Raw genomic sequence first — 26,695 nt, forward strand, 5'->3', positions numbered from 1 at the left:
CAGTGACATGCAAGGTTGAAGACGTGGGACCCAGTTTCCTCATTGCCAATCCACTGTCCTTTGTATTTCCCAGAACTACTTTGAAAAAAAGTAATTTCCTTTTCAACTCGTTATTTTTCGCAGCATTTAGTCAAAGATGAGAGGTGTCATCTTGGTTTTGAGCAGTCAGAGATCCAGTTCACAAGGTGGTCACTGCTGTATTGTATAACCTCATTGGAAAAAGAGTCCACCATGTCCAGAACCTCTTCAGAGAGGATCTCTGAGAAAACCATGCACAGCTCGCGTCTACACTTCCTCTTCTCCCTCCCTCTCCTGGGCTGGTTGGCGGTCATGCAACAATCCAGGGAGGCAGGGTATGGGATCCAAGCCTCTGAGCTTACACCTGGTCCTGGTGGGTCTCTGACGAGCCAGGTGGCTGATATTGTGCAGGATAATTTCTGTGCATTTCATTACAAGGAAAAGCTAGAGCAGGAGAGGAGCGATGTCAGAGTGACCGTGCTCTCGGAGTGGAGACACTGAGAGAGGTTAACAGGCAGCATCTGCTGATGTGGAGATTCTGAAACGAACCAGAGCTGGCGCTGTCAGCAGGGCCCCCGGGGCTGGTTGGATGCTCTGCCAAAGGACAGAGCACTTCAAAGCACAAAGAACTGCTCAGAGGAGGACAACGCTCCTGCCATGAAATCACAAGTCGAATCAATAAAACACAAGGTTGCCTTCTGTAGGGCTGAATTTCCTGGTGTTGCAGGAGGAAGTTGGCGGTGCAGGGGAAACAGCAGGGAGCCAACAGAGTCTGGGGGAAATCCCCCCACTCCAGGGCAGGATGATCTTGGGCAAGAGACTTAATTCTGAGTCACTCCCTCATCTCTAAAATGGGTGTGATAATGACTTAATAGCATTGTGATTAGAAAGATACATCTTTCTCCCTGTTTACCTGTGTGTGTGTCTTTGTAGAGTGAGTTCACATAAGGGATTAGACCAAGGTAGGCACCATCAACATCTTCATTGACATTCTAGGAACCACGGGAAACTTCATGAAAAGTCCACGCCTGGAAGCCTTCATAAGCCCATGGTAACACAAATCGCCTTTCTGAACTCTGAATCTGTGATATATACAGTCTATGATATACACAGTCTATGATAATACAGTTTCTCTCTTGCAATAGTAATGTTTTGAAATGTACTGAAGTCACTAGATAATTCTACATTATTTCTATCAAGGACCAAAAAAGCATGAAAGCATATAGGGAATAAAAATACTCCCACTTTTAAAACATGTGGTTGGCATACAGTGAGTAAAACCATCAGATGGAACCATGCCATTCATCTTCCCATTTTTAAGCCATCAGTATTGATAAGGTTCAAGTCATCCAGCAGAGTTTTTTTCTGGTTGAATGTTGCTAACCCGCTTGATTCTATGTCATGATGTGTACCATTCTGAGCATATATTTTTAATAGTTCCATCCATCTTTAATTTCATTTTCCCTTCTAGGAGTGTATGTGATGAAATACACAGAAATCAATTCAATAAATGTAAAGGAACATATTTATCAGTTTAGTTCAGTTGCTCAGCTGCGTCCGACGCCAGGCTTCTCTGTCCATCACCAACTCCCGAAGTTTACTCAAACTCATGTGCATTGAGTTGGTGATGCCATCCAACCATCTCATCCTCTGTTGTCCCCTTCTCCTCCCGCCTCCAATCTTTCCCAGCATCAGGGTCTTTTCCAATAAGTCATTTCTTCGAAGCAGGTGGCCAAAGTATTGGAGTTTCAGCTTCAGCATCAGTCCTTCCAATGAAAACTCAGGACTGATTTCCTTTAGGATGGACTGGTTTGATCTCTTTGCAGTCCAAGGGACTCTCAAGAGTCTTATCCAATACCACAGTTCAAAAGCATCAATTCTTCAGCACTCAGCTTTCTTTATAGTCCAACTGTAACATCCATACATGACTACTGGAAAAACCATAGCTTTGACCAGACGTACCTTTGTCGGTAATGTCTCTGCTTTTTAATATGCTGTCTAGGTTGGTCATAGCTTTTCTTCCAAGGAGCAAGCATCTTTTAATTTCATGGCTGCAATCACCATCTGCATGATTTTGGAGACCCCCAAAATAGCCTCTCACTGTTTCCATCAGTGTTTCTCAAATATCTATTGGATAATCAATTAATATATAGCTTTCCCTATTTTGTTAATACACTGCCCACTGTATTATCAATGCCCACTATGTTATTCAAATGCCAAGCTATGAGACCCTGGACAGACTGGTGTCTCTGACTGGGAGGTCGGGGAAAATGTCAGGAGGAGGTACCATCTGCACTGGGTCTGAAGGGGTTTGGCAGGTGGAGAGGGAGCTGGGAGTCCCTCCAGGCAGAAACCAAGATGTGAAGTGTGGCTCAGAGAGAGCGAGGTGCTGAGGGGGTGAGAGCGCCAGGCATTCAGAGGAGCTGACCCTGAGGTGCACAGCAGGCAGCGGCTGCAGGCAGTTAGAGAGGAGCCCAGAGCATGGGCCGGGGCCACAGCTGTGAACTGAGCACCTCTGCTAAGGAGGTGCCCATTTTTGTACAGAATCCAGAGCAGGTGTTTTAGTCTCACATGGGATAACATCTGTGTTTCCCAAAGAAAACTCACTGCAGAGTGGAGGGTGGATATGAACACGGAGATCAAATGTCAAGAGATGAGTTGTTGTTCAGTCGCTCAGTCATGTCTGACTCTTTGTGACCCCAGAGGTTGCAGCATTTCAGGCTTCCCTGTCCTTCACTGTCTTCTGAAGTTGCTCAAACTCATGTCCATTGAGTCGGTGATGCCATCCAACCATCTCATCCTCTGTCGCTCCCTTCTCCTGTTGCCTTCAATCTTTCCCAACATCAGGGTCTTTTTCAATGAGTCAGTTCTTTGCATCAGGTGGCCAAAGTATTGGAGCTTCAGCTTCAGCATCAGTTCTTCCAATGAATATTCAGGGTTGATTTCCTTTAGGATTGACTGGCTTCGTCTCCTTGCTGGCCAAGGGACTCTTGTTAGGGGACTATTGCAAGAAGTGGGGGGCAAGCAATGAGGGCAGCCAGTGGGCTCACAGAGGATGGGCTACTGTTGGACACGGTGGGAGGAGAAGCAGGAAGGACCTGGGAGGTGCGAGTGGAGATGGGTGAGGGGCACTACAGTTCTGCTGAAGCAACTGGGCCAGGTCAGTGGGTGGTGCAGCATCCAGCTGATGCCTGGTACCCTTGAGGTGTTGGGACACGGGCTCCTGATGTCCCTGCTGGGCCAGGTCCTGAGATCTAACAGCATCTGACACTAAAAGCATGTTAACCAGTGGGGAGAGTGCTCTCCCCCTCCCAGGGGAGATGAAGATAATTCTAATCACTGGTTTCAATGTGGAAACCAGACAGCTGATGGGAACTACTTCAAACCAACTGGAAACTGTCTCCCACCATGAACTGAAATCAGCAAGAGGATGGAAAGTCAGAAGAAATAATAAGGCTTGCAATGCAGGAGACCCAGGTTTGATTCCTGGTTCGGGAAGATCCACTGGAGAAGAAAATGGCAACCCACTCAAGTATTCTTGCCTGGAGAGTCCCATGGACAGAGGAGCCTGGTGGGCTACACTCCATGGGGTCTCAAAGAGTCAGATATGACTGAGCTACTAACACAACAACAAACTACATTTCCTGATTCCATGGTATTATCAGGGGCATGGGCAAGAGGAAGCCAGATTAAAAAAATTAACCTAACACATCAGAGGTCCTGAAAGCAAATACGACACAATGGAGCCCATGACAAATAAAAACACGTTTATATTTGTAGTTTAGGGGAAAACAATCTACCAAATATTCGAAGAAAAACCAACTGCTGCTCTTATTTAAATTATGCTGAAATTTTCACCTACTAAGAAAGTATTCGCAAACACATACAGTCGACTTGCCCCAAACAGCTTGAAGCAACCTCGAAATCTGAGATGCAAGTTTTTATCTTCTTATGGACCTGGCTCAGTAGCCCCATAATAATTAAAGGAAAAAAACATGTCAGAACTCACTTGGCTGCGGCAGCCATTGGAGGCGCAGCTGTTGTGATTCTTAATGTATATGCAGCGCTCGCCAAGGCTCCCCGTCTCCCCATCCTTGGCTTTCAATGGTTTTGTTTTGTTTATTTTGTACCCTGTGGGACAGAAAATAACCTGCACTGATTGTGGCAATTGATGGGCTCAGCTGGTGCCTTAGAATATGAACCGGGAACTGAAAATCGCATCTGAAGAGCGTGTGGGCTGGAGGTGAGCGCAGGGCTGCCTCCACCCTGGACAGCGCACAAGCACGGACTCGCTGCGTTGGCGACAGTCCCACCAGGTGAGAACACAAAAGGCAGCTCTCATTCCCCTGCCCGCCTCTGCTTTCAAAACCCAACAAAGGGGCAGCTGGGCACTATTCTTAGAGCTTTTCTAGAGGCACCTGCAACTGTGCCCACTAGTGCCCCATGGGAAGGGACCAGGCCTGGGGTGCTCTCCTCGCCAGACCCGCTGCACCCACCTGAGGATGCAGCCTGTCTTCCCAGCTGAGGGCCTTCCTGTCTCACGGCCTCTCCACAGGAATTAGAACTGGAATGGCAACCCACTCCAGTATTTGCGCCTGGAGAATCCCATGGACAGAGGAGCCTGGAGGGCTACGGTCCATGGGGTTGCAAAGAGTCGGACACGACTGAGCGATTGACACACTCCCAGGTGAGCAGGTGGGTTTTCAGGGAGTGGTGTTCCCTTTATAGTTTTCACTGGCTTCCTTGACATGAGAATCAAGTAAATTAAAAAAAAAGAAAGAAAAGATACCAGATTTGAGAGGGTGAGTGAGGCTTTTTAATGACAATTTCTTCTTAGCTTGTGACTCTTTGCCAAATACGTTGCCGTGTGCTCAGTCATGTCTGACTTTTTGCAACCCCATGGACTGTACCCACCAGGCTCCTCTGTCCATGGATTTTCCAGCCAAGAATACTGGATTGGGTTGCCATTTCTTTCTCCAGAGGATCTTCCCGACCCAGGGATCAAACCTGCATTTTCTGCACTGGCAGGCAGATTCTTTGCCACTAGTGCTACCTGGGAAGCTCCAAAAAGAGAGGTTGGGCTTCCCCTGTGACTCAGCGGTGAAGAATCCACCTGTCAGTGCAGGAGACATGGGTTTGATCCCAGATCCGGGAAGGTCCCACGTGCCACGGAGCAACTAAACCCATGTGCCACAACTATTGGGTCCATGTCAAATACAGAAAAAGGCATCAAATATAACATTGTGCTTACACTGAAAAAAAAATCAGCTGTTTTACTCAGAAAGCAGGGAAGGATGAGAGGGGAAAATTTACAATCCATACATTTTTAAAAGATTTACAAGGAGCTGTAAGACGTTAGACACATTTAAAAAAAATGTAGGTTCCTTGGGAAAACTCATAGGTTGTACTTGAGCCTGAAGGTTTTGGCATAATGTCTCCAATTCCCCAGTGTAAAATGAGCAAAAAACCAGTCTCCATGTTCAATTACAAAATTAATCATCTGTGTTTGTGCCCTAGAGAAACACACAGGAGAAAAGTCGGTGGGGTGAGGATAATACTTTGCTAAATAAATTTAGACATATGTACACACACATATATTTTTCTGAGGAGTAGTTTCCATGAATTACTTAGGTTTATATATTTCAGAAGGCTTCCCAGGTAGTGCTAGTGGTAAAGAACCCGCCTGTCAATGCAGGAGACGTAAGAGATGTGGGTTTGATCCCTGGGTCGGGAAGATCCCCTGGAGGAGGGCATGGCACCCCACTCCAGTATTCTTGCCTGGAGAATCCTCTGGACAGAGGAGCCTGGCAGGCTACAATCCATGGGGTTGTAGATAGTCGGACACGACTGAAGCGACTGAGTACACACACATGCATTTTAGATCCAGTAATTGGAAAATAAATGTTTGTGTCCCAGAGCAATATTAATTGTCAGCTGATAAAACAATATCATCTGTGCTTTCCAGGAGGCCCTAGGTGGGAGTAGTTTTAAATTGTTGTCCTTCCTTTATCTTAATTTTACGATGATAGCAACATACATTCTTTCAGAATTACATGACTGTTTTTCCCACTTCAGGTTAATGTTTTTCTGCTTGGATCGTGGAAAACACCTGGATTCAACTCAAAAATTGAGGGCCAAAGAAGGCCTTTGCGGGACAACAGAGGGACAGGAACTCACTCTCTGATTCTGCAGGGTCACCCCTGAGGCTGGGTCCCGCTCCATACCAGTCGGGCAGTGGGGAGCAGCCCCCGTGTCTGGGGCAGTGCTTCCCGGCCAGGGGCAGAGCTGGAGAATCTTCATTCCAGGTGACGAAGACCTGGGAGTCTGCAGGGGCGGCTGGCGCAGAGCTCCAGTGCTCCCCGAGTGCAGCCCTCTTCTTTCTCCACTTCTGGGAGACCCACGGCTCCTCCCAAGGGCTTAGCACAGAGTGATCTGTGCTCTGGGGGAAGAATAACCAGCTCCTTTTTGGCAGCAACGTAAACAAACTTGCCCTCTCTGCTGAGTCTGTCTCCTGAGACCCTCCGTCCCATCTCTGCTGACAATGTGCCGTTTTCTGCCCAATTCTGCCTGTTTACTTTTTTTATTGTGATTCATGTCTGAGTTTCTTTGGAATCAAATTATTGCATTTCCCTGGTGAGAGATGCCATATGACGGTCTTGTTAGAACAAAATCAAATAAAAAACCCTGCACCCGCTGCTGCTCTCTCTCGTCCCCACCGTGTTTTCCCTATGGTTTGGACACACTTCTGTGTCGGCTCCTCGAGTGGTAATGAACCCTTCCAGGGTTGAGGCCAGTTTTCAGACAGTTCTTTCTTGGAAAAGATAAAGACGAATTGGTTCAGACAGTGTCAACAGAGAGAAACTCACTGGTTTACAATTATTTTATAGTTTATGAGGCTGGTGTTTTCTGACATCCATGAATTGAAGGAAACCGATTGGCTGGGTGATGGTACTGAGTCATGGGGGCAACCTGAGGCTTTCTTGACGTTTCTCCCCTAGAAATGTTTTGGCACTGGAGTAACTCACGGCTTCGACAATTGTGGAAGCCAAGCTTTCACACTGCAGTCTTCCCTGATGGCTCAGAGGGTAAAGAATCTGCCTGCAATGCAGGAGATACAGGTTCACTCCCTAGGTTGGGATGAGTCCCTGGAGGAAGGTGTGGCAACCCACTCCAGTATTCTTTCCTGGAGAATCCCATGGACAGAGGAGCCTGGCGGGCTACTGTCCATGGAGTTGCAAAGAGTCAGACACGACTGAGTGGCTTCACATCACTTTGCTTTCTGAATGGGGAGAGAGGGATGCAGTTGCTGCTACACGTTTACAGTAAATACATTTCCCATCTCCCCCTTCACTTTTGGGGTGTGGATTATTATCTTTCAAGCCGTGCCTGTGGGTCTCGTATGACAACATTTAAAAATTAAGCTGTTTGTATGAACAGATCTCCATCCAAGTGCAGATGAGATTGAGATGCATGCGTTACCTGAATCTCCTTCTCTTCCCATGGCAGCCAGAATGATGTCTGAGCTTCTGGGAGAGACTCACAGAACCCTGACTGCTCAGGTTCTCTGGCTTCCATGTCTACCTGGAATCCTGCTTTATCGCTTCTCCAGGCCAACTCCAACTCATCCTTCAAGGAACAAGCCATCCTTGCTCAGATTTGAGGATGGAGGTGAGACACAGAGCAGGCACCTCCTTCTCCCCGAGGCCACTCTGCAGGTCTGCCCCTGTGTGCATTACTCATCACGTCCGGTTGACTCTGTGCCACCACAGTCCTCCCCCGACATCCACTCCCTGCCCCCAGGAGGGAGCACTTAGTAACCTGAAGATTCCCGAGCACTGGGAACCTCACCACCAGAACTTCCCACCTCGTCTTTCTTCCAAGAGCGTGTTCCCATGAACTCCTGCTTTCCTCTCTGGTACATATTCTCTTTGCATTTTTTCCTTTCCTTTTAAAAAAGAAAGCTGATAATGGTTTTGTCACTGAAAAGTTTTTACTTCCTCCCTCAGCTTTAGTGAGATATAATTGACATGTAACATTGTATAGCTTGAGGGTATATAATGTGACGATAGCATACCTGTATGTATTAATTTTAAACAGGCCTCTCTGGATACGGAGAAAAGGGAACTCTCCTTCCCTGTGGGTGGGAATGTAAGTGGTGCAGCCACTATGGAAAATAGTATAAAGGTTCCTCAAGAAACTAAAAATAGTTGCCATGTGATCCATCAATCCCATTCCTGGGCACATACCCAGACAAAATTATAATTCAAAAAGAAACATGCACCCCCGTGTTCACAGCAGCACTATTTATAACAGCTAAGACATGGAAGCAGCCTAAATGTCCATTACCAGATGAATGGATAGAGCAGATGTAATCCACACATACAATGGAATATTACTAACCCATAAAAAGATGAAATAATGCCATTTGCAGCAACAAGGATGAACCTAGAGATTATCATACTCCGTGAAATAAGTCAGAGAAAGACAAATATATGATATCACTTACATAGGGAATTTAAAATATGACACAAATGAACATATATACAAAACAGATGTACAGAACAGAATTGTGGTTGCCAAGGGGAAGGGGGCTAGGGGAGGGTTGGATCGGGAGTTTGGGATTAATAGATGCAAACTGTTATATACAGGATGGATAAACAATGAGATCCTACTGTATAGTACAGGAAACTATACTCAATATCCTGTAATAAACCATAATGGGAAAGAATATATATATGTGTATACATATATGTATATATGCATAATGGAATCAATTTGCTGTACAGCAGAAACTAACATAACATTGTAAATCAACTATACTTCAATAAAATAAATGAAAAAAAAAAAAAAACAACCAAATAGTCCCCTCTGATCCACTGAATAGCTGGCAGGGGAAAAAGAGGTTTTTGAAATGCAATTACTAAAATATTTTATTTCAGAGTATAACAACTCTTAATGAATCATTAAATTATAACATGCTTAAAATTATACACTGTTTCAGTTTGCACTTATAAATCATATTTATTCAGAATAAGGATATCTGAAAATGAAATAATTTTCTTCATATTTTCAAATATGCATCATCTATGGTATGCTATTGGAAGTCCTAAGGTAGGTATTTTAAAATAGTCTGTGAAAAATTGGACTCAGGTTATTTCATGAATTGTTATTTGAGCCTATAACTAATCTCTTTGACATTAACATCGTTAATAAACTTTAGAGCAATATCTGCATTTGGAAGACTGGCTAGAACTAAAGACGTCATCTCTATTCATTAGGCTTATATTTTCTCAATAACCTAATTTTGTCTTTCATAAGATATTAATGCTTTTGGAAGTCTTGCTCTTAATCCTATTAATTTCTAAGCCAGCCTTTTAAAGTGCAGGAGGAAATATGCAAAGGCAGTCAATTTCACTGAATTATAAATTAAATCACAAAAGGTAAACCTCAGAATTTCAGGATGGCTAAAATGCAGAACTTCATCTGGACATATTTTATCGACTTAAACTAAGCTATGAGGGCCTGGTCCAAGTTAGCGTCCTTGGTTTTGCAGACTTTTGATTTGAGGTCACCGGCAACATGTGAGACATATGTGTTAACAGAAGAAAGTGTGTCTGTGTATTTGCTTGAGTTGGACAAAGATCTGCTCTTCTTTTTAAAAATTTTTTGGCTGTGCTGGGTGTCATGTGGGATCTTAGTTCCCCAACCAAGGATAAAATCCATGCATTGGAAACACAGAGTCTTAACCACTGGACCACGAGGAAAGTCCAAGACCTGGTCTTAAAAGAAGCAGAGCAGTGGTGGGGCTCTGACTGCTGCAATGAGTCATTGATAGTTAAACCGAACACTACAGCATCTGCAGGTATCGTGAGGGACGCCAAGGAGGAGAAAGAAGCAGAGTTTGAACCTTGAAGTACAGGGAGGTGGTAGACACTGATTTTAAAAATACTCTAATTTCAGACACGATGTTTTCCAACTTGGAGCTAGCCAGGTAGACAGAGTACAGAAACATCTTAGAATTAAAAAGCCACATGGTTGTATAATCCTATTTTAACTGTAAGCACGCTGCTACTTTATCTTCACCAATGACTGTGAACTCATTTTATGTAATAAGGTAACAGAAATCCAAGCCTCCTCCTTCACCCAGTTCACAAACTCACACACAGACACACACATACACACACTGACACTGATGGTGTGCTCTTCTGAACCAGTCTTCATCCAGTCAATTAATTCTCTCCAGTTCGACAAAGACTTTCCAATAGAATCGGCTAAGGACAGAGGCTGTGAAAGGGGTAAAGCCTACTCTGTTCATATGGTGTCAGAGTACAAACCGCTGCTCCTGGGAAGGCCCTCAAGGGCTGCCCGCACTGGGTCCCAGGACGGTGACCTGCTCGCTGAGCTGTCGGAGCAGTGACAGCTGTCCCCCCTGACCCTAGCCGGCCCCGCTCCTTTCATCTTATCTCCAGCACAAGACATCACTGGCTGACCGACAATGGCTCTGCTCTAGCTGGACAGCTTCTTTCTGAGCTAACGCTCAAAATTCCTGGGGTTTAACATCAGACTTCATTACAGGAAAACCCTGGAAAGGTACGAGGAAGGGGAATGAGAGCCTGCAGGCTTCTGTTTTCAAGGCGTATTTGTGCGGAATAAGGAAAGAGGTGAGGAAGCTGTCCTCCTTTTTCCATTTAAAGTAGGCCAGCTTCCCAAGTCTTACCGCCGGATGGAAACAGATCCAGTGTTGAAACAGCTGATCCTTCCTCGCCCGTGATGGGGAGGATGCACAGCCCCCGGTGCCTAGCCCAGGGAGGCGGAGGGGAGCCTGGGTGCAGGCGGGGTGTGTGCTCACCTCGTACTCCTCCTTGAAGCCATAGCCCTCGGCACACTTCATCTGCGTGATGTGCTGGAGCAGGTCGGCCACCCGGATGGCGGGGTGCAGCTGTCCAGTCTGGTAGGGCACGTCGGCCGGCTCGCGCTTCTTGTATGTGTGTGGCTGGACCAGGCTGCTGGTATCGCTGGCCATCGTGTGTGTCTCGTCTGGGAAGAGAAGGTCACGGGGAAAGTGAGGGGAACCAGTGGCTATGCCGGGGTCGCTGAGAACCTGATATCCCCTCAACCTACAGCTGCCATGATCCCTGCGATGATTCAGCAAAAAAAGGAAAGTTAAATGTCTACAGGTTTAAATGGGGTTGGCGGTACTGGTGGGGATGAGGCAGGAATCTGTTTTTACAAAGCAGTCCAAACGATCTCTAGTTTTCACAAAGCTGATCGGTAAGAATCCTTTAGCCTTCGGGCGCTAAAGTTCAGCGAAGTTTCGCTCTGAAACTTCGTCAAGGCCTGGTTCCAAACCAGTCTTGTTTTCCTCTGAAGATTCATGAACTAGTTTGTATGAAGATGGAAATCAACGCTGTACAAATGTTCTGTGAGCAAAGAAAAAGTGCACAGAATGGGTTGGCTTATAAAGCTAGCGATGAAAACGTGAACTTGATACGAGATCCAAGATGAATGGGGTGGGGGAAGAAAGCAATTGGGCTGGATGAGTCACTTTGCATGCTCCAGGATCACAAAGCTGGAAAGACGGTGAACAGACACAGCACTCATGGGATGTTCTATGAGAGCGAACATGCAGGCCAACGCACAGCGGAACCAGCTGGCTCTGTCCGGATCTACAGATAAGACACACACCCCCATTCCCTCCACACCTTCTCCATGGGGTGGGTGCATGGGGGAACTTACCATTTATAGGCACTTTTAAGAAGATACATATCAGGAGAAAAGAGGAGGAGAAAAAGGAAACAGGGCATAAGCAATAATACTACGTGAATAAGTACAGGTATTTTTTATTTTGTGCTTTAATTTTACAGTTTTCTATTCATAGGTGGTCAGAAGGCAAAGCCTCATTTCTCCCATCACATAGGATGGAGGTGCTTAATTTAAGCACTCAATAACATTAGGAGGTTAAAATAGTATCATAATTGCTTTTCATCCCCTATGAACCAAGTAATGACTAAATAAGTCTTAGCTGTACTCAACACATTTTCTCACTTAAATTTCTTGAACAAGTCAACCAAATTGTACTATGAAATTAATGTCAGAATTTGGTCAAATAAGCCTTAAGAGGCTATATTTTAATGGAAGACTTCTAGTAAATTAGATTAATGAATTGCAGAAATTGTAGCTATTAAAAAATATCTTAGGCAGGACGATGTTATTAGGTTAAGAGTTCCACATTTTACAGGTTAACTCATTACAATGCTGAATCTCTTTAGCCATTTTGATTCAGGGTATGTCACATCAAAATATAATGAGAAAGTCACTTAAGATGAGAACATTAAATTGAAACTGGTTTCAGGCATAAAGAGTGAAAACATATAAGAAAAGATATGTTCAATTAAAAAAAAAAATGACCAGATTGTTTATCAATAGAGAATTCAGCTGTGGGTTTTTGTCTGTTTAACCTAAGTTCAGCTCCCAGGGAAATTTAGTTCAAGGGCACTTGGTGAGCTGGGCCTGGGTTTGGGACCTTCTATGTGCATCGCAAAGCACCTGGGATGCATGGTATGAAGGGTGGCACACAGGTGTGTAGCTATGTGCTGCTGCTGAAATGGCACCTGATCACTACAAGGTGGCTACAGACACAAAAACGAAATAAAAAAGGTGGTAAGTTGATTTTATGATCTTTTTCCATTTGGATTTGCTTTGAAATTTAGAAATTTATTTGTTCCCATCTCTTAGAATAGTCACAAATAAACCAGGACATTTTCACATCAGATTTGTTCCTTGGCAACTGCCAAGCTCTACAAGGGGGCGTTAGTCTCCCTCCTAAAGCCCTGAATCCCTGGAGCTTTCATCTGCTCCAGCAGGAAGGTTTGCTCTTTATACTCAAATAAATGGAACATTAATTAGTTTCCCCCCGTGCCTCTCATTCTCTCAGTTTTGTACCTTTCGGGATGAACATAATTAAATGTCCTCCACTGTGGATGGACCTTCTGTTCCAACCTCTCCAAAACGAATCATGTGAGTCTTTCACGTAGACCCACTGGCACCCAGGCAGTGCTCAGACCCCAAGGTGAGGCATTCTTGGAAGTTTTAGGTCTGCAGAGTGGCTACCACTGCCACCTTGTATGCATCACCCACACGGCATTAGGACAGTGTGATCTCACTACTACGTGGACATGTCTCAAAGTTATCTACACACGACCCAGACCATCAAAAATGAGAATACTATTATCAAGCACATAGATACTGACAGGGAAACAGAAGGTTTCTGCTGTGATATCTGTTCTGAAATCAGGTCACCCACACCAGCAGAAAACCTCTATTCCACCAAGATGAGTGATTCATCAGTTACCTCTGCCTTCTTCAAAAAGAATGATTACAGGTAAAATATATCATTTGTCCCTAACTTCCTATAGTTGTTAAAAATGACCCACCTGTAATTTTTAAATTAAAAATTATGTGTAAGAGGAAATCAGAAATAAAGTTTCTCACTAACATTTCTGATGGTTTTCAAAGAATTGAGAATTCATTCTATCTACATTCTCTTGTAAACTTTCTCGAATTTTCAATGAGCCAGCTAGAAAAATCTTGAAATGAATGCTGTTTTTGAGGTAGGGAGAGGTCTTACTTATCCACCTACCTACTTGTCTATCATCTATCTATGTTTTGCAAGAAACTGATACAAAGGCATACTAAAGCTTTATACATTAGGGCTGAGCACCTTAGCTTGTGTGAATAAAAGGCACTAGAGGATTTAATTGTGCCAAGTTCTGAGTCACAACCAAGCATGCCTTCCTGTAAATTATAATACCACTATTCCCCAAAAGTGCCAGAGTAGATGGGTTCAAGTGATAACCTACATGACACATAGATTCATCTTTGCACCCAGTAACAGTGAAGGGACAGTCCCCAAGCACTGCTGTTTGACACACTGGCATGTTGGTACCAGTTCAACATAGTAAACAGCTACTTGTTGATCTGGCTGACTTATTTTTCCCAATGTGTATTGTTTTTTTTCTATTTGAATCATCTGTTCCAGTGACTCTTTCCCTGTAAAGAAGCCTAACCAACTTTAAAAGATGTCATTAGTGTTTGTAATAACAAAGCCCCGACTTTAAAAGATGGCATTTGTTTAATAAGCTTATCTAAATCCTGCTGTGAAATCTGAACATTGTCTTGCCTCTGACAATGTGCATCTCAGCCCTACCCCCTCACAGCTCCCCCAAGGTCAGAACATCTACCAGAGGAATCAAGGAATGAATGCCAGCCACACAAAGAAATTGCAAATCTTTGCTTATCAAGAGATTCTGCAAATGTCATCTGCATATAGATTGCATTGTTTGGGTGCCTAAGATTAGCCCCTCACTCATGAAAAGGCTAAAAATGCAGCTTTCTTTCCCTTACTGTCGCTAGTTAAAGGTGCTGGCATTAGCGGGGTTTGCTTATTAGTCCTCAAAACAACACAGATTAAAAAATTATGGTTTAGCCTATTCTTCAACTTCTGTCTGAGTTCTTTTTTTTTTTTCCCCTCAGGCAACAAACTGGCTTAATCAAGCCCAGGAAACATCATACGGGGGTGCGGCGGTGGGGGGGGTGTGTGGAAACACCCTCTACATAAAAATCATAACAACTTAAGAGAAAGAGAAGCACAGGGGGAAAAATTATATTGCCAAGATATAAACCCTTGAAAGGAGAGTTATGAAGAAGGAAATGTCAACCCACTCCAGTTGTCTTGCTGGAAAAATCCCAGGGACAGAGGAGCCTGGAAGGCTGCAGTCCATGGGGTCACAAAGAGTCAGACACAAGTCAGTGACTGAGCATGGACAATTAGGAAGCAGGCCTGGCACAGCGGAGGGTGGAGCCCTGTCTACGACGGATGGTTGGGCACCTTGAAGGCATCCGTATGGTGCTCCTTCTAGGGAAGGTTAGTGATAGGAAGAAAGCAGCTTGGTAAACCTGGTTATGGTCTCAAAGACAACAGCAGCTCATGCTTGTTTGGTTGCATCACAGCTAGGTAATACCACTTCTCCTCTCCCTCCTTGTATTTGGACAAATGGGATTTCTTCTTTATCTCCCACTGGGACACTACCTACTTTCATTGCATTCTGCTCGAAGAGGCTAACATTTTATTTCATTTCCAGTGACATCCTACACCTCGTAAACCATGTGATTATAAAGTGTCACCTTGTCATTCTGCTGTGGAGACCATCGGCTCCTCTGTAATCCCACTGTGTGACAGATACTTGGAAACACTGGGGGTGCCCTGGGTGGCTCCGAGGAGGGGCAGGGGGCCTAAACTCTACTGTGATTATTTTTTTTGCATCATGTTTGGCATAATTAGAAAAATGCTATTTTTGAAACAGCTGTTTTTAGTGCTCAGCAGTAAGTGACAATAATAATGAGCTATTTCCACATTTATTGGCTGTCACACTGGACAGACTTCAGGTCTTACAGCTGAGTTTGGACATGCTGTGATTTTTCCTTGGAATCAAAACTGACTGCAAATACTCAACCTGGAAAAGGAGAATGCTAGAGCTGGGTTCACTCATTGGAACCTTTCGGTATCATTCCCCGAACACATGCAGCAAACCCTTCTTATCAATGGGGACTGTTTGGAGAAAGTCTTTTTGTTATGTGCCCCTCCCCGCCCCTCCAGACCAGCCACCACCCCCTGTCCTGGTTATAACTCCTGCATCAAACTCCCGTCTCCTACAGAGCAGCCACTGACTTTCGAAATTACTCCTGTAATGAACTGTGATAAAGGGAAATGTTCTCACCTAAAATTGCAGTTGGCACAAATGGGTCTGTCATACACCGTAAGCAGGTCAATGCAGAGAAAGTAAAAAGAGAGAGAACAGTGAATGATTGATGAAAAGCCCCCCCTCCCGATTTTCCCGTAGAAGCCACAGAAAGCACTGGGTCATAGCACATCAAACATAGTAAAAGCTCCTCAAGCATCGTGGGCAGCAAAGTGAGCCCTGGGTGACTCTGAGTGCTTGGGGTGATGAAGAGATGCAACAGCGGAAAGATCTGTTACCTGGGTAATAGGAGTTGGGCACCGATGTGCTCAGGGTGTTGGTTTTCATGGTGAAGGACGACGGTGAAGACACAGCTGTAAATGAGAGAGAGGCATGTCAGCGGGGGCAGAGAGGCAACACCTGAAAATACGGCCCTGAGGTCACGCATGGGGAAACCAGGCTGGGTAGACTGTGGGCCACAGAAACATCAGAGGTTTACCTGCATCTCTGTGATGGATATTGTCCCTCTCCATCTGCTCTGCAGAATTACTTGTGCTTTAGAGCAGCGGTCCCCAACCTTTTTGGCCCCAGGGACTGGTTTCGTGAAAGGTAATTCTATCATGGACTGGGGGTGGGAGGGGTGGTTTGGGGATGATTCAAGCACATTGCATTTATTGTGCACTCCATTTCTATTATTATTACATCAGCTCCGCCTCAGATCATCATCCTGGAGGTTGGGGACCCTTACTTTAGAGGACACGTACCCTTTCATCACTTAGAAGATTTTTTGACCCCACAAATGAAGGAAAATACCCACAGCCACAGCCCCTTTCTGTATGCAGAAATTCATTACTCTCCCTTTTGACTCCTAGCCTTTGCTTGTAGGGGGTTTCCCTAGTGGCTCACACTGGTAAATGATCCACCTGCAATGCAGGAGATGGAGGTTGGATCCCTGGGTTGGAAAGATCCCCTGATGAAGAGAATGGCAACCCACTTCAGTATTCTTGCCTGGAGAATTCCATGGACAGAGGGGCCTAGTGGGCTACAGTCCATGGGGTCACAAAGAGTCGGACGGAACTCAAGCAATGAACACTTTCACTTTTTTCACTTTGCTTGTAGAATTTTACCAAATGCTCAGCTGATTATTTACAACTAAGAGGATGAGGATGTGTCTATGCATGGCTTTTGGAGAATATTCCAAAGTCAGTGTTTTTGTAATTTGCTAAATCCTCACCTTTCTCCTGTTTTGGACACTAAGAGAACATTTCACAATGTTCTATTTTATGAAAAATAAAGATGTTCCATATGTGTTATTTTTAACATGAAAGCTGCATGCCTATACATTGTCCTATTAGGCCTTAAATCCTTAAAAACCTGCTTATTTTCCTTTGAAATCTTCCTCTGAAACACTCAAGCTTTAACTATTTACACCTTCTCTTTCCACTGTTATTAAGAGGTGAAGTCAATCCCATCCAATTTATCTGATCCCATTGAAAGTGGATATTTCCTATTTTTAAAGTAGTTTAACTCTCTTCAACATCTTAATTGATTAGCACCTTAAAAACACTTTAATTTCATTAAAGCATAAGGATAAATGATTTGAATGTGCTTAACTGCACAGGCTGGTTGATGTAAGTCTAAACTTTAATTCCTCCAATGTAGTTACATGGTTTATTTGATGCTGACATCCTGATCAGGACACTAATTAATATCACTTGTGTATGTGCTCAGTCGCTCAGTCATGTCCAACTCTTGTGACCCCATGGACTGTAGCCTGCCAGGTTCCTCTGTCCATGGGATTTTTCAGGCAAGCATACTGGAGTGGGTTGCCATTTCCTCCTCCAGGGGATCTTCCCAACCTAGGGATTGAACCACACCTTCTGCATTGGCAGGCAGTTTCTTTACCTGCTGAGCCACTAGGGAATCCCTTAATGCCACTTACACGGGTGTTAAATGGGGCACTACCAACCAAGTCCCTGTGGTGACTGCATCTTATGTTTATTCTGATGACACGCTGATGCATTTTCATTCTCTTGGAGTGGCTCCCTTTCAGACAATGGTTTTTCCTGTGTTTATGTTTTTAAAGTACCGAATTAGTAAATGACAGAACTGGAACCTAGGCTGCCTGTCATTTATATTTTGCTAAAATAGAGAAGTATCACATTTATGATGCATGTTTATGGTAAATCTCCAGGGAAAAAAAGAGAGTGACTGATAAGAATAAGGACAAAAAACCCTGAGTAACATGCCAGGGTCAGGAAGTAAAATGCCTGTTACCTGCTGACATTTGTATTTGTTTTGTAAAAATGTGCAAAATACAATGTGCAGATACAAAATAACTATGTCTATTTTCACCTTTAAAAAATGTATTTAAAAATTTCTTTGTATAAAAAGATTAAACCCACCCCCACTCTCCATAACCACTTCCCCCTTGTTTTCTGCACAACTCCTGTTTGCTTTGGTGGACAGATTATTCCACACTGTTTGTGCTCAGACTTATTTTTAAATTCTCCAACCTCAGTTTTCTCACTGTCTCATTTCTAAAAGGTACTCACCTCCTAATCCTGAAAGATCTCAAACATGCCCAGGCTTGCAGTAAGTTTAAGGCTAGAATTCTAGTGGTCTAATGAGTACATTTCCTGAAAGTTTCCTCCTCCAGTAATTGTTCTTATATGATAAAGGCATTGGGCTTCCCCGGTGGCTCAGTGGTCAAAAATCTGCCTGCAATGCAGGAGCCACAGGAGACACTGGCTTGATCCCTTGGTGGAGAAGATCCCCTGGAGAAGGGAGTGGCAACCCACTCCAGTACTCTTGCCTAGAGAATCCCATGGACTGAGAAGCCTGGCGGGCTACAGTCCATGGGGTCACAAAGAGTCAGACTGAAGCGACATAGCACACACCCACACAAAGCACATGTTAAAGGCATTAAGAGCATGTGGTGAAGATGGAGTTTACCATTAGAGTTCCTGTGGATGCGATTCCTTGAGACCCACCCATTGCTCAGAGAGTGGGGAAGAAAAGCTTCTTGCTGTATCTCCTCCACCAGCTGCACTGATGGGAGAAACAAGTAATCCGTCATGGCCAGTGAGCGCCCCCTAAGTCTGGGGCAGCCCTCTCGATAGGAGCAGTTTTGGATTCCCATAGATACATTCATTTTTAAAAAAGGCAATGCCAAACTAAATATCCTACCCAGAGGCAAATACCTTCTACTGATCAAATTTCCAAAGCCTAGAAACTCTTAATGTAGGTTTCTGCTCTTTGGGTAGGTAAGCCCAGGTAAATTTATTTGTGAGCAATTTCACCATGACACAGAAGATTTGGAACATAAACAGGTGATCCTGGAAAAAGAGGACGTGTATCCGAATGGTCCCTCCACAACGATGTTCAAGAAATAACTTGTTCAGTCGTTCAGTCCTATCCGACTCTTTGCAACCCCATGGACTACAGCACGCCAGGCTTCCCTGTCCTTCATTATCTCCCGGAGCTTGCTCAAACTCATGTCCATTGAGATGCCATGCAACCATCTCATCTTCTGTCACCCCCCAACACAAATTCTCATCTTGTCTGTAGTGGGAAGGACCTCCCCTCAACCCTCCCACCCAACAAATGCATCCTCAGTTGCTTTATTTTGGCAGTGAAATGCATTGCATACTTTTGAAATGAAAAAGATAGTATTTGCTACAAAAAAGCAGAGAAAAGTCTCCAAAAAAGGAAAGAATTTGTGGTAAACCTAAGTACCCCAGATTCTGCCACCTCCACTGAAAATAACACAAAAGGGCAAAGGACGGTGACCACAGATGAGGAGTGTGTCCCACCCGTCCAGGTGAGAGCGGCGTGTGCTGAAGTCCCACGGCAGAGAGTGGGGGTTGCACGTGGATAAATAAATGTAGGACCTCTAACTGGGACAAGGTGGACAAGCGCAGCCACTGTGGAAAGAAGAAAACAGGCCTTTCTATGAAGCTTTGCTGAATGTGGGGCAGGGTGGCAAGGCAGATGTGGGAGGAAACGGAGAAGAAGAAACCACGTTGGGTGTGATGTGGGGAGGGCGCTGGAGGAGATGCTGATCGGCGCACCCCAGGAGGGTGGGCAGGACAGGCATGACCACCGCACTGGGACCAGCCCTCTTCCAGCGGAGGCTGAGGGTCTGTGCCAAGCCCCCGCCTTTATTTTTATTACTGCTGGTGACAGCTCCCCTTAATCCATCCCCTTGTTGTCCAGCATCCTGATTTAATGCTGCCAGGGTCGGCAGCAGCCTTTGGGCATGAATTTCACGAGGTGAGGAGACCTCTGACCTTGAACCCAGCAGGGCTGGGAACCACATCATCAGGCACAGCCCGTGGATTTATCTAGGTCCCCTAAAAGATCACTGGGGGAGGAGGGGAGAAATACTGTCTGTATGTCCAACCATCCGTGTAATTGTTAGCTTCCTGAAATAATGCCCTGTACCTGGATGGCAGGTGGTAGCACGGGAAGGTGTTAGCTGAGCTCCCTTTACCCGCCTGGTGTGAGATGTAAGCCTTCTGAAGTGGAAATACAGTTTAACTTATTAATTGCCACTAATAGCCCTGTAATAAAGGCAGAACGTGTCAGCTAAACAAATAAACAATTAGCTTGTTACTGCCATTTAGTGAGCTGTTTTATAACAGGCTTCTCCCGTGTGGTTCCACACCTGGCTTGCTCACAAACAGGAGCTGAGGAACAGCAGGGAGAGTGGGAAGCAGGTGCTTCCGTGGGCAGGGAGGGCCACCTTGGTGTCATAGCTCTTAGGTCTTTACAGACACGTGGCCATGGTCGCCTGTGCTCTCACCTGGTCCCATTCCCCCTCCCGCAGCATCGTTCCTAAGCCGCCGTGGCACCTGGGGATGTGGCCAGCATCATCTGAAGGGGCTGGCGAAACCAACAGCGCCTAAGGATTGTCTAGGGAGGTTTTGTTTCCTAATCCCTGGGCCCCAGAGGTGCCCTGAAGGCGGGAAGAGTGCACACTCACATCTCCCGTTGAGGTTGTGTGTGTCCATGAAGGAGAAGGCCTCGTCGCAGCTGGTGCCCTGCTCGGCATAGCTCTTGTCCATGGAGCTCACCATCACCGTCATCTCCTGCCGGGTGCTGCTCATTGTCTCTTTCCGCTTCTGGTCCAGTTTCCTTGGGACAGAGAGTTCGTTATGTAGACACATGCAAGGATGGACCACGTGCCCTGACCGATGATTGAGAGTCACTCGTATGGAATCAGTGGTGTTCACGCTGGAGTGCATACATGAAAGGAGGCTGCCAGGAGCCTGCATGGGACACAGCCCTCTGACCCTCAGATGGCTGTGACATTGGACCCCAAATGAACCCGGAGTGGTTCTCCATCAATGCTGGTCAACAGGGCAGAAGGATAAAAAGAAAAGGCAAGTTGTTGGCTTTCCTGCAGGTCTGCAGAAGAATGAAACCCCGGGCTTCCCCCAGCCCCTCGGTGAACGAGATGCAGAAAGGCCTTGGAAGGCAGGGAGAGCTCCAGGTCTTCGGGAGACAAAGGTTAAACCCTGGCCTTTGAATCATTCTCATTAACCACCAGAAGCTCATAATCTTTTAAGTTACAGAGACCAGGACAAAAGCTATAAAACCTAAGGGAAACTGACATTCACATACATGGATAAAACACACTTTACAGCTCTTACTACTGGAGGTTGATGCATCCAGGACAGACAAGAATAGAATTAGAGATGCTTAAAAGGTATAAAGCGAGAAGCTTTAAGAAGACTGTAGCACCGTAAAACCAAAAGTACGATGTTCTAAATATTCTAATTCTGCTTAAGCACTTAGCAGCATTTACACAAGAAAGCAGCAGCTATTTCTAGTAAATCATCTTGACTCTGACTGACCCAGGACACAGTACAATTTAAAATGAGCCGCATAATCAAAATCACCCCCATATTCGGTGATTACTAATGCAGTGTGAGGCATTGACAACATCAGACCATATGGATAACCTTTATTTTCATTTCCAAATGCCACATAATCCAAATGCTTTCTTGCCTGTAGTTATAATAATCTTTTGATTCATACTTAGAAGGCAGAACATTAATAAGTTGCCCCTTTTTTATTGCTAAAAGTTGTTGTGAAAAAAAAAGATACATTTTTAAACAGAAAAATGAAAATGATCTATAACTTCTATGACAACGTTAAAGTTGTAAAGATGGGATTATAAATTGGTGTAGCCACTGTGGAGAATGGTATGGAGTCTCCTCAAGAATCTAAATAGAGCTACCATATAATACAGCAATCCCACTGCTGGGCATACATCTGATGTATACATTCTAATTCTAAAAGATACATACACCCCAATATTTATAGCAGCACTATTCACAATAGCCAGGACATGGAGGCAACCTAAATGTCCATTGACAGATGAATGGATAAATAGATATATATAATCCCAGGTAAGAACACTGGAGTGGGTTGCCATTTCCTTCTCCAGAGGATCTTCCCAACTCAGGGACTGAACCTGGGTCTCCTGCATTGCAGGTAGATTCTTTACCATCTGAGCCACCAGGGAACTCCCCCCACCACACACAATAGCTGAATATTACTCAGCTATAAAAAACAATAAAATAATGCTATTTGCAGCAACATAGGTGGATGTACAGATTATCATACCAAGTGAAATCAGTCAGAGAAAGACACATACCACATGATATTGCTTATATGGGGGTTTCCTGGTGGCTCAGATGGTAAAGACTATGCCTGTTATGTGAGACACCTGGGTTGGCTCCCTGGGTCAGACGATCCCCTGGAGAAGGGAATGGCAACACACTCCAGTATTCTTGCCCGGAGAATTCCATGGACAGAGGAGCCTGGTGGGGTACAGTCCAGGGGGTAGCTGATACATGGAATATATAAATGATAGAAATGAACTTATTTGTAGGACAGAAATAGACTGACAGATACAGAAAACAAACTTATGGTTATCAAAGGGAAGGTGGGAGGGATAAGTTAAAAGTTTGAGATTTACATATACACACTATTATATATAAAACAGATAATCAACAAGGATCCACTATATAGCACATGGAACTATAGTCAGTATCTTATAATAACCTATAATGGAAAAAGTATAAAAAAGAATATGTATATTCATATCTTCATATATATATATATAACTGAATCATTTTGCTGTACACCTGAAACTAACAAGCATGGTAAGTCAACTATATTTCAAAAAAAAATTTTTTTTAATTAAGCGTTTACAGTAAAAAGTTGTAAAGATTTTGCAAAGTAAGCTGCATGGTTCCTCTAGGTGCCAGCTTGCCGAACCTGCTCATCTTCCCCAGAGCCCCTTTTCTCCAGACCATCACATGAGTCTGAGAGGCAGAGTGCGGGGCTTGGATATTCTCAACAGGTGTTCTGGGCAGAGGCATCACTGACTCCAGGTCCACAGCTGCAGTTATGACAATACGATTTTTCTCCACCTCCGAGTCTGCCAACTCACTGGAAAAGCACTCTTAAGCCAGGTTTCCCCAGGAGCGCTAAAGTGGAGGCCGGAGATAATTAGCACCATTATTCAGGCATAAACGTCCTCTTTTTGCTGGAATTTCTTTAATGTGCTTTGGGCTGATTTATGCAGATAACTGCCTCAATATTCTCCTCTGTTCTGCCTATGAAGAGAGACACGGTCACATTTGCCAGACCTCCCCCACCCTCTGTCTTCTCTTGTGTTTCTCTAATCCTTTCAGGTTAGGAGATGGAAGTGAAAGTGCTTCTTGCCCCTGGTGGGATGAGGTGCTAGAGGGTGTGTGTGTGCAACAATAAAAGGCAAGCTTGTACTGGAAAGATCTTTCTCCTTTCTCATCTCCCCGTGTGTGAACTGACTTCAGTGAGGTCACGCTACACACCCCACTGCTGATCTTCCTGAAGCACAAAAGAAGGCCATTAAGGACTCGTGAGAACCTACTCAAACCAAGCAGAGGTCCAGTCCAGAGACTCACAGCTTTAAGCTCATGTCCATTAACCATACACCCTGTGCCTGTGCTTGTCAAAACCCGCCTCCCACGTCCTCAGCAAGCCTTCCTGCATTAACCTCACCGTTTGACCACAGACACAGATGTCTCACTGGGAGCCAGGCAGGCCTCACAAGGGAGTGAAACAAGTCTAAGACGATAAGGAGTGGTGGGTGCTGGAGAAGTGGAAGGGGAGACAGCCACTCAGCTCCAGTGGCTGGATGCCCCATAGAGGGCCCAGACGTTGTAAATTAGGAGAAACCCAAAATTCAGATTTTGTAGGAACTGAATTTTAAGTATTGTCAAATAATTCAAATTAAAAAATTAAAAAGACTGTGTGGTCCAAACAAAGTGTGTTTTTGGACACTTCTGCTCTCCTCTAATACACACTTAGGAACTTAATTGTGTTGGAAAGGAAGAGCACGGAAACCGCCATATAATGCACAGCTACCGTGTGGCAGTGCTCTGCAAGTGTTCTCTCATTTAATCCTAGTAACGGTAAATAATCTGCCTGCAATGTGGGAGACCTGGGTTTGATCCCTGGGTCGGGAAGATCCCCTGGAGTAGGAAATGGCAACCCACTCCAGTATTCTTGCCTGGAGAATTTCATGGACAGAGGAGCCTGGCAAGCTAAAGTCCATGAGATCGCAAAGAGTAGGACATGACTGAGCAACTAACACGCTGACTTTCACTTTTTTCAACCTGAAAAGAGCTATTCTTACTGCTCATTTTATAGATGAAGGAGCTGAGTCTCAAGAAGTTAAATTGTCCAAATTGTAGAGCTGGAATCACACCCCAGATCTCTCTTGACCCCAAAGGTACTCATTCTAGAACAATGTGCTTTGTCTAACAAAGTATTTCATTAATGTACATTTCCACACAAGTTACATTATGATTTTCACCAAATTGCTTTCAGGTGTGAATACTCTATCACCTCATGACTAAATATTATGCACTGTAAAAAGTAGGAATTAACAAAAAAAGTAGTTGAATTAACAATTGTCATAGCAAAGCATCAGGAAAGAGTTTATCTACAACCTACTAATCAAAAGTAGCTTGCTTGGTCACAGAGACTGAGTCACTGCTTGGGACTTTTGGTTTTTCCTCATATACAATTAAATGGTGTATTCCATAATTAAGATGGTTGAAGAAAGTTAGATTTAGAATTGAGGGTTGGGAATGACTGGAATTTGGACTTTGTGTTTCAGATCCGTTTTTTTTTTCCCTCAAGTGAAAACTTTTAAAACTGTCAGAAAAACATTGTGAACTTAATGAAATAGTGTTTTGTGCAGGAAAACTCCTAAAGTGGAGGCAATTTTTCTTTGCGATCTTATCTAAAGACACAGGTAAATTTATTTTCCATTTTGATTTTTAAGAAATGGTTTGTCTGAAATATTTAAACCTCCAATCTCTAAATTTGGATTGCATGAATCTCAAAGACCTTAGTAACAACAACAACAAAATGTTCTTATAGGCATCAATGGAGCATAAAAAATTAAGGAGAAGATTTTGGTTTATTGTTGGGCATGAAGGAGCTTGGCGGTCATTGCTCTGTCCTAAAAACAAGTAAAAAAGCTGAACAGACAATTGTTTGACTTAACTTGTAAGATAAATGATGTCACAGGGCAAATGACTGTCCCTCGAATTACAAACATGCGGATATGGAGAATCACAACTCCCCAGAGCAGAAACGCATGAGCAGAAATCTATGTGAGAACCAGCACTGGGGCAGAAAAACCCAAACTGTCATTGAATTACTGGAGGCTCAGTGTGGATTGGGAGAAGGCAATGGCACCCCACTCCAGTACTCTTGCCTGGAAAATCCCATGGATGGAGAAGCCTGGTAGGCTGCAGTCCATGGGGTCGCTAAGAGTCGGACACGAATAAGCGATTTCACTTTGACTTTTCACTTTCATGCATTGGAGAAGGAGATGGCAACCCACTCCAGTATTCTTGCCTGGAGAATCCCAGGGATGAGGGAGCCTGGTGGGCTGCCGTCTCTGGGGTCACACAGAGTTGGACACAACTGAAGTGACTTAGCAGCAGCAGCAGCATTAGTATGGATCAGTCTGAGACTTAAAAACTCTAGCAGGGTCCAGACTTAAGGGGGACCTCACACCTTTTTGAATTTTATCTTTAGGAGCCCTACCTGGTTCTCAAAGTAAAGATTGGAGGAAAAAAAAAATCACCTCTGGCTTTCAGCAGCAGCAGGAGGAAAGTAGCTGACTTGAAATACGTTCAAAGCATTCTATGCTTTTAAAAACAGTTGCCCTCAAGAATATTATTTTCCTAGAGGCTAATCTGTTATGGTTTTATCAGAGCCTAACCAATCTGGGGGAAGGAAAGTTATCCAAACCCAGCCCCTTCCAGCCATCCTGTCCATCCAAGGAGGGGGCTACTGAAGTGCCTGTGAAGGTCACAGCTCAGGACACAAATTCACCAAAAGGTTGAGAACCAATTGTGGGTCTCCTTGCCTCTCCAACACCTTACTATCATGTGACTAAAGACCTATTTGCAGAAGTTCCTTTTCCCTGGTACATCAAGTCTGGACATCAGTAAAAAAATTACAAGGCATACTAAAAGGCAAAAAACACAGTTTAGAGACAGAGGAACCATTGGGATAAGGCTCATATGGCAGGGATGGTGGAATTATCAGACTGGGAATTTAAAATAACTATGAGTTATAGGCTAAAGGCTCTAATGGAATAAGAAGACAACATTCAAGAATAGATGGAAAACAAGAAATAAAAGCATATTACCAAGTGAAAGAGCCCAATCTGAAAAGATTCATTATACTTTATGCTTGATTTTGCTGTAAACCTAAAACGGCTCTAAAAAATAAGTTCTATTAAAAAACCTTACAATACTGCTTGGAAAAAAATTAAAAAGGAGGAAAAACATAGTTATAGCCCTAAATTTCCCAACTAGAACAAAAGAGGAGAAGGAAAGAAATGTGGGATGAAA

General features: G+C 44.2%; 1 protein-coding gene across 6 annotated transcripts in view; it reads right to left on the reverse strand.

Moving 5' to 3' along the window:
- The window catches only part of PTPRM (protein tyrosine phosphatase receptor type M), a 660,655-nt gene that overhangs the window by 117,992 nt on the left and 515,968 nt on the right, over positions 1-26,695 (reverse strand). For 2 of the 6 annotated variants that reach the window (XM_040264645.1, XM_040264641.1), the window contains exons 15-19: positions 20,743-20,894; positions 16,055-16,129; positions 15,795-15,821; positions 11,755-11,766; positions 10,868-11,055 (exon numbers count right to left, since the gene is read on the reverse strand). In XM_040264645.1, coding sequence (XP_040120579.1) covers positions 10,868-11,055; positions 11,755-11,766; positions 15,795-15,821; positions 16,055-16,129; positions 20,743-20,894 — 454 coding nt within the window. The remainder of the gene's footprint in view (positions 1-10,867; positions 11,056-11,754; positions 11,767-15,794; positions 15,822-16,054; positions 16,130-20,742; positions 20,895-26,695) is intronic. The other 4 variants (XM_040264646.1, XM_040264642.1, XM_040264647.1 and 1 more) reach the window with 2 other exon arrangements.

Source organism: Oryx dammah, unplaced genomic scaffold (assembly GCF_014754425.2).
Source record: "Oryx dammah isolate SB20612 unplaced genomic scaffold, SCBI_Odam_1.1 HiC_scaffold_22, whole genome shotgun sequence".
Lineage (NCBI taxonomy): Eukaryota > Metazoa > Chordata > Mammalia > Artiodactyla > Bovidae > Oryx > Oryx dammah.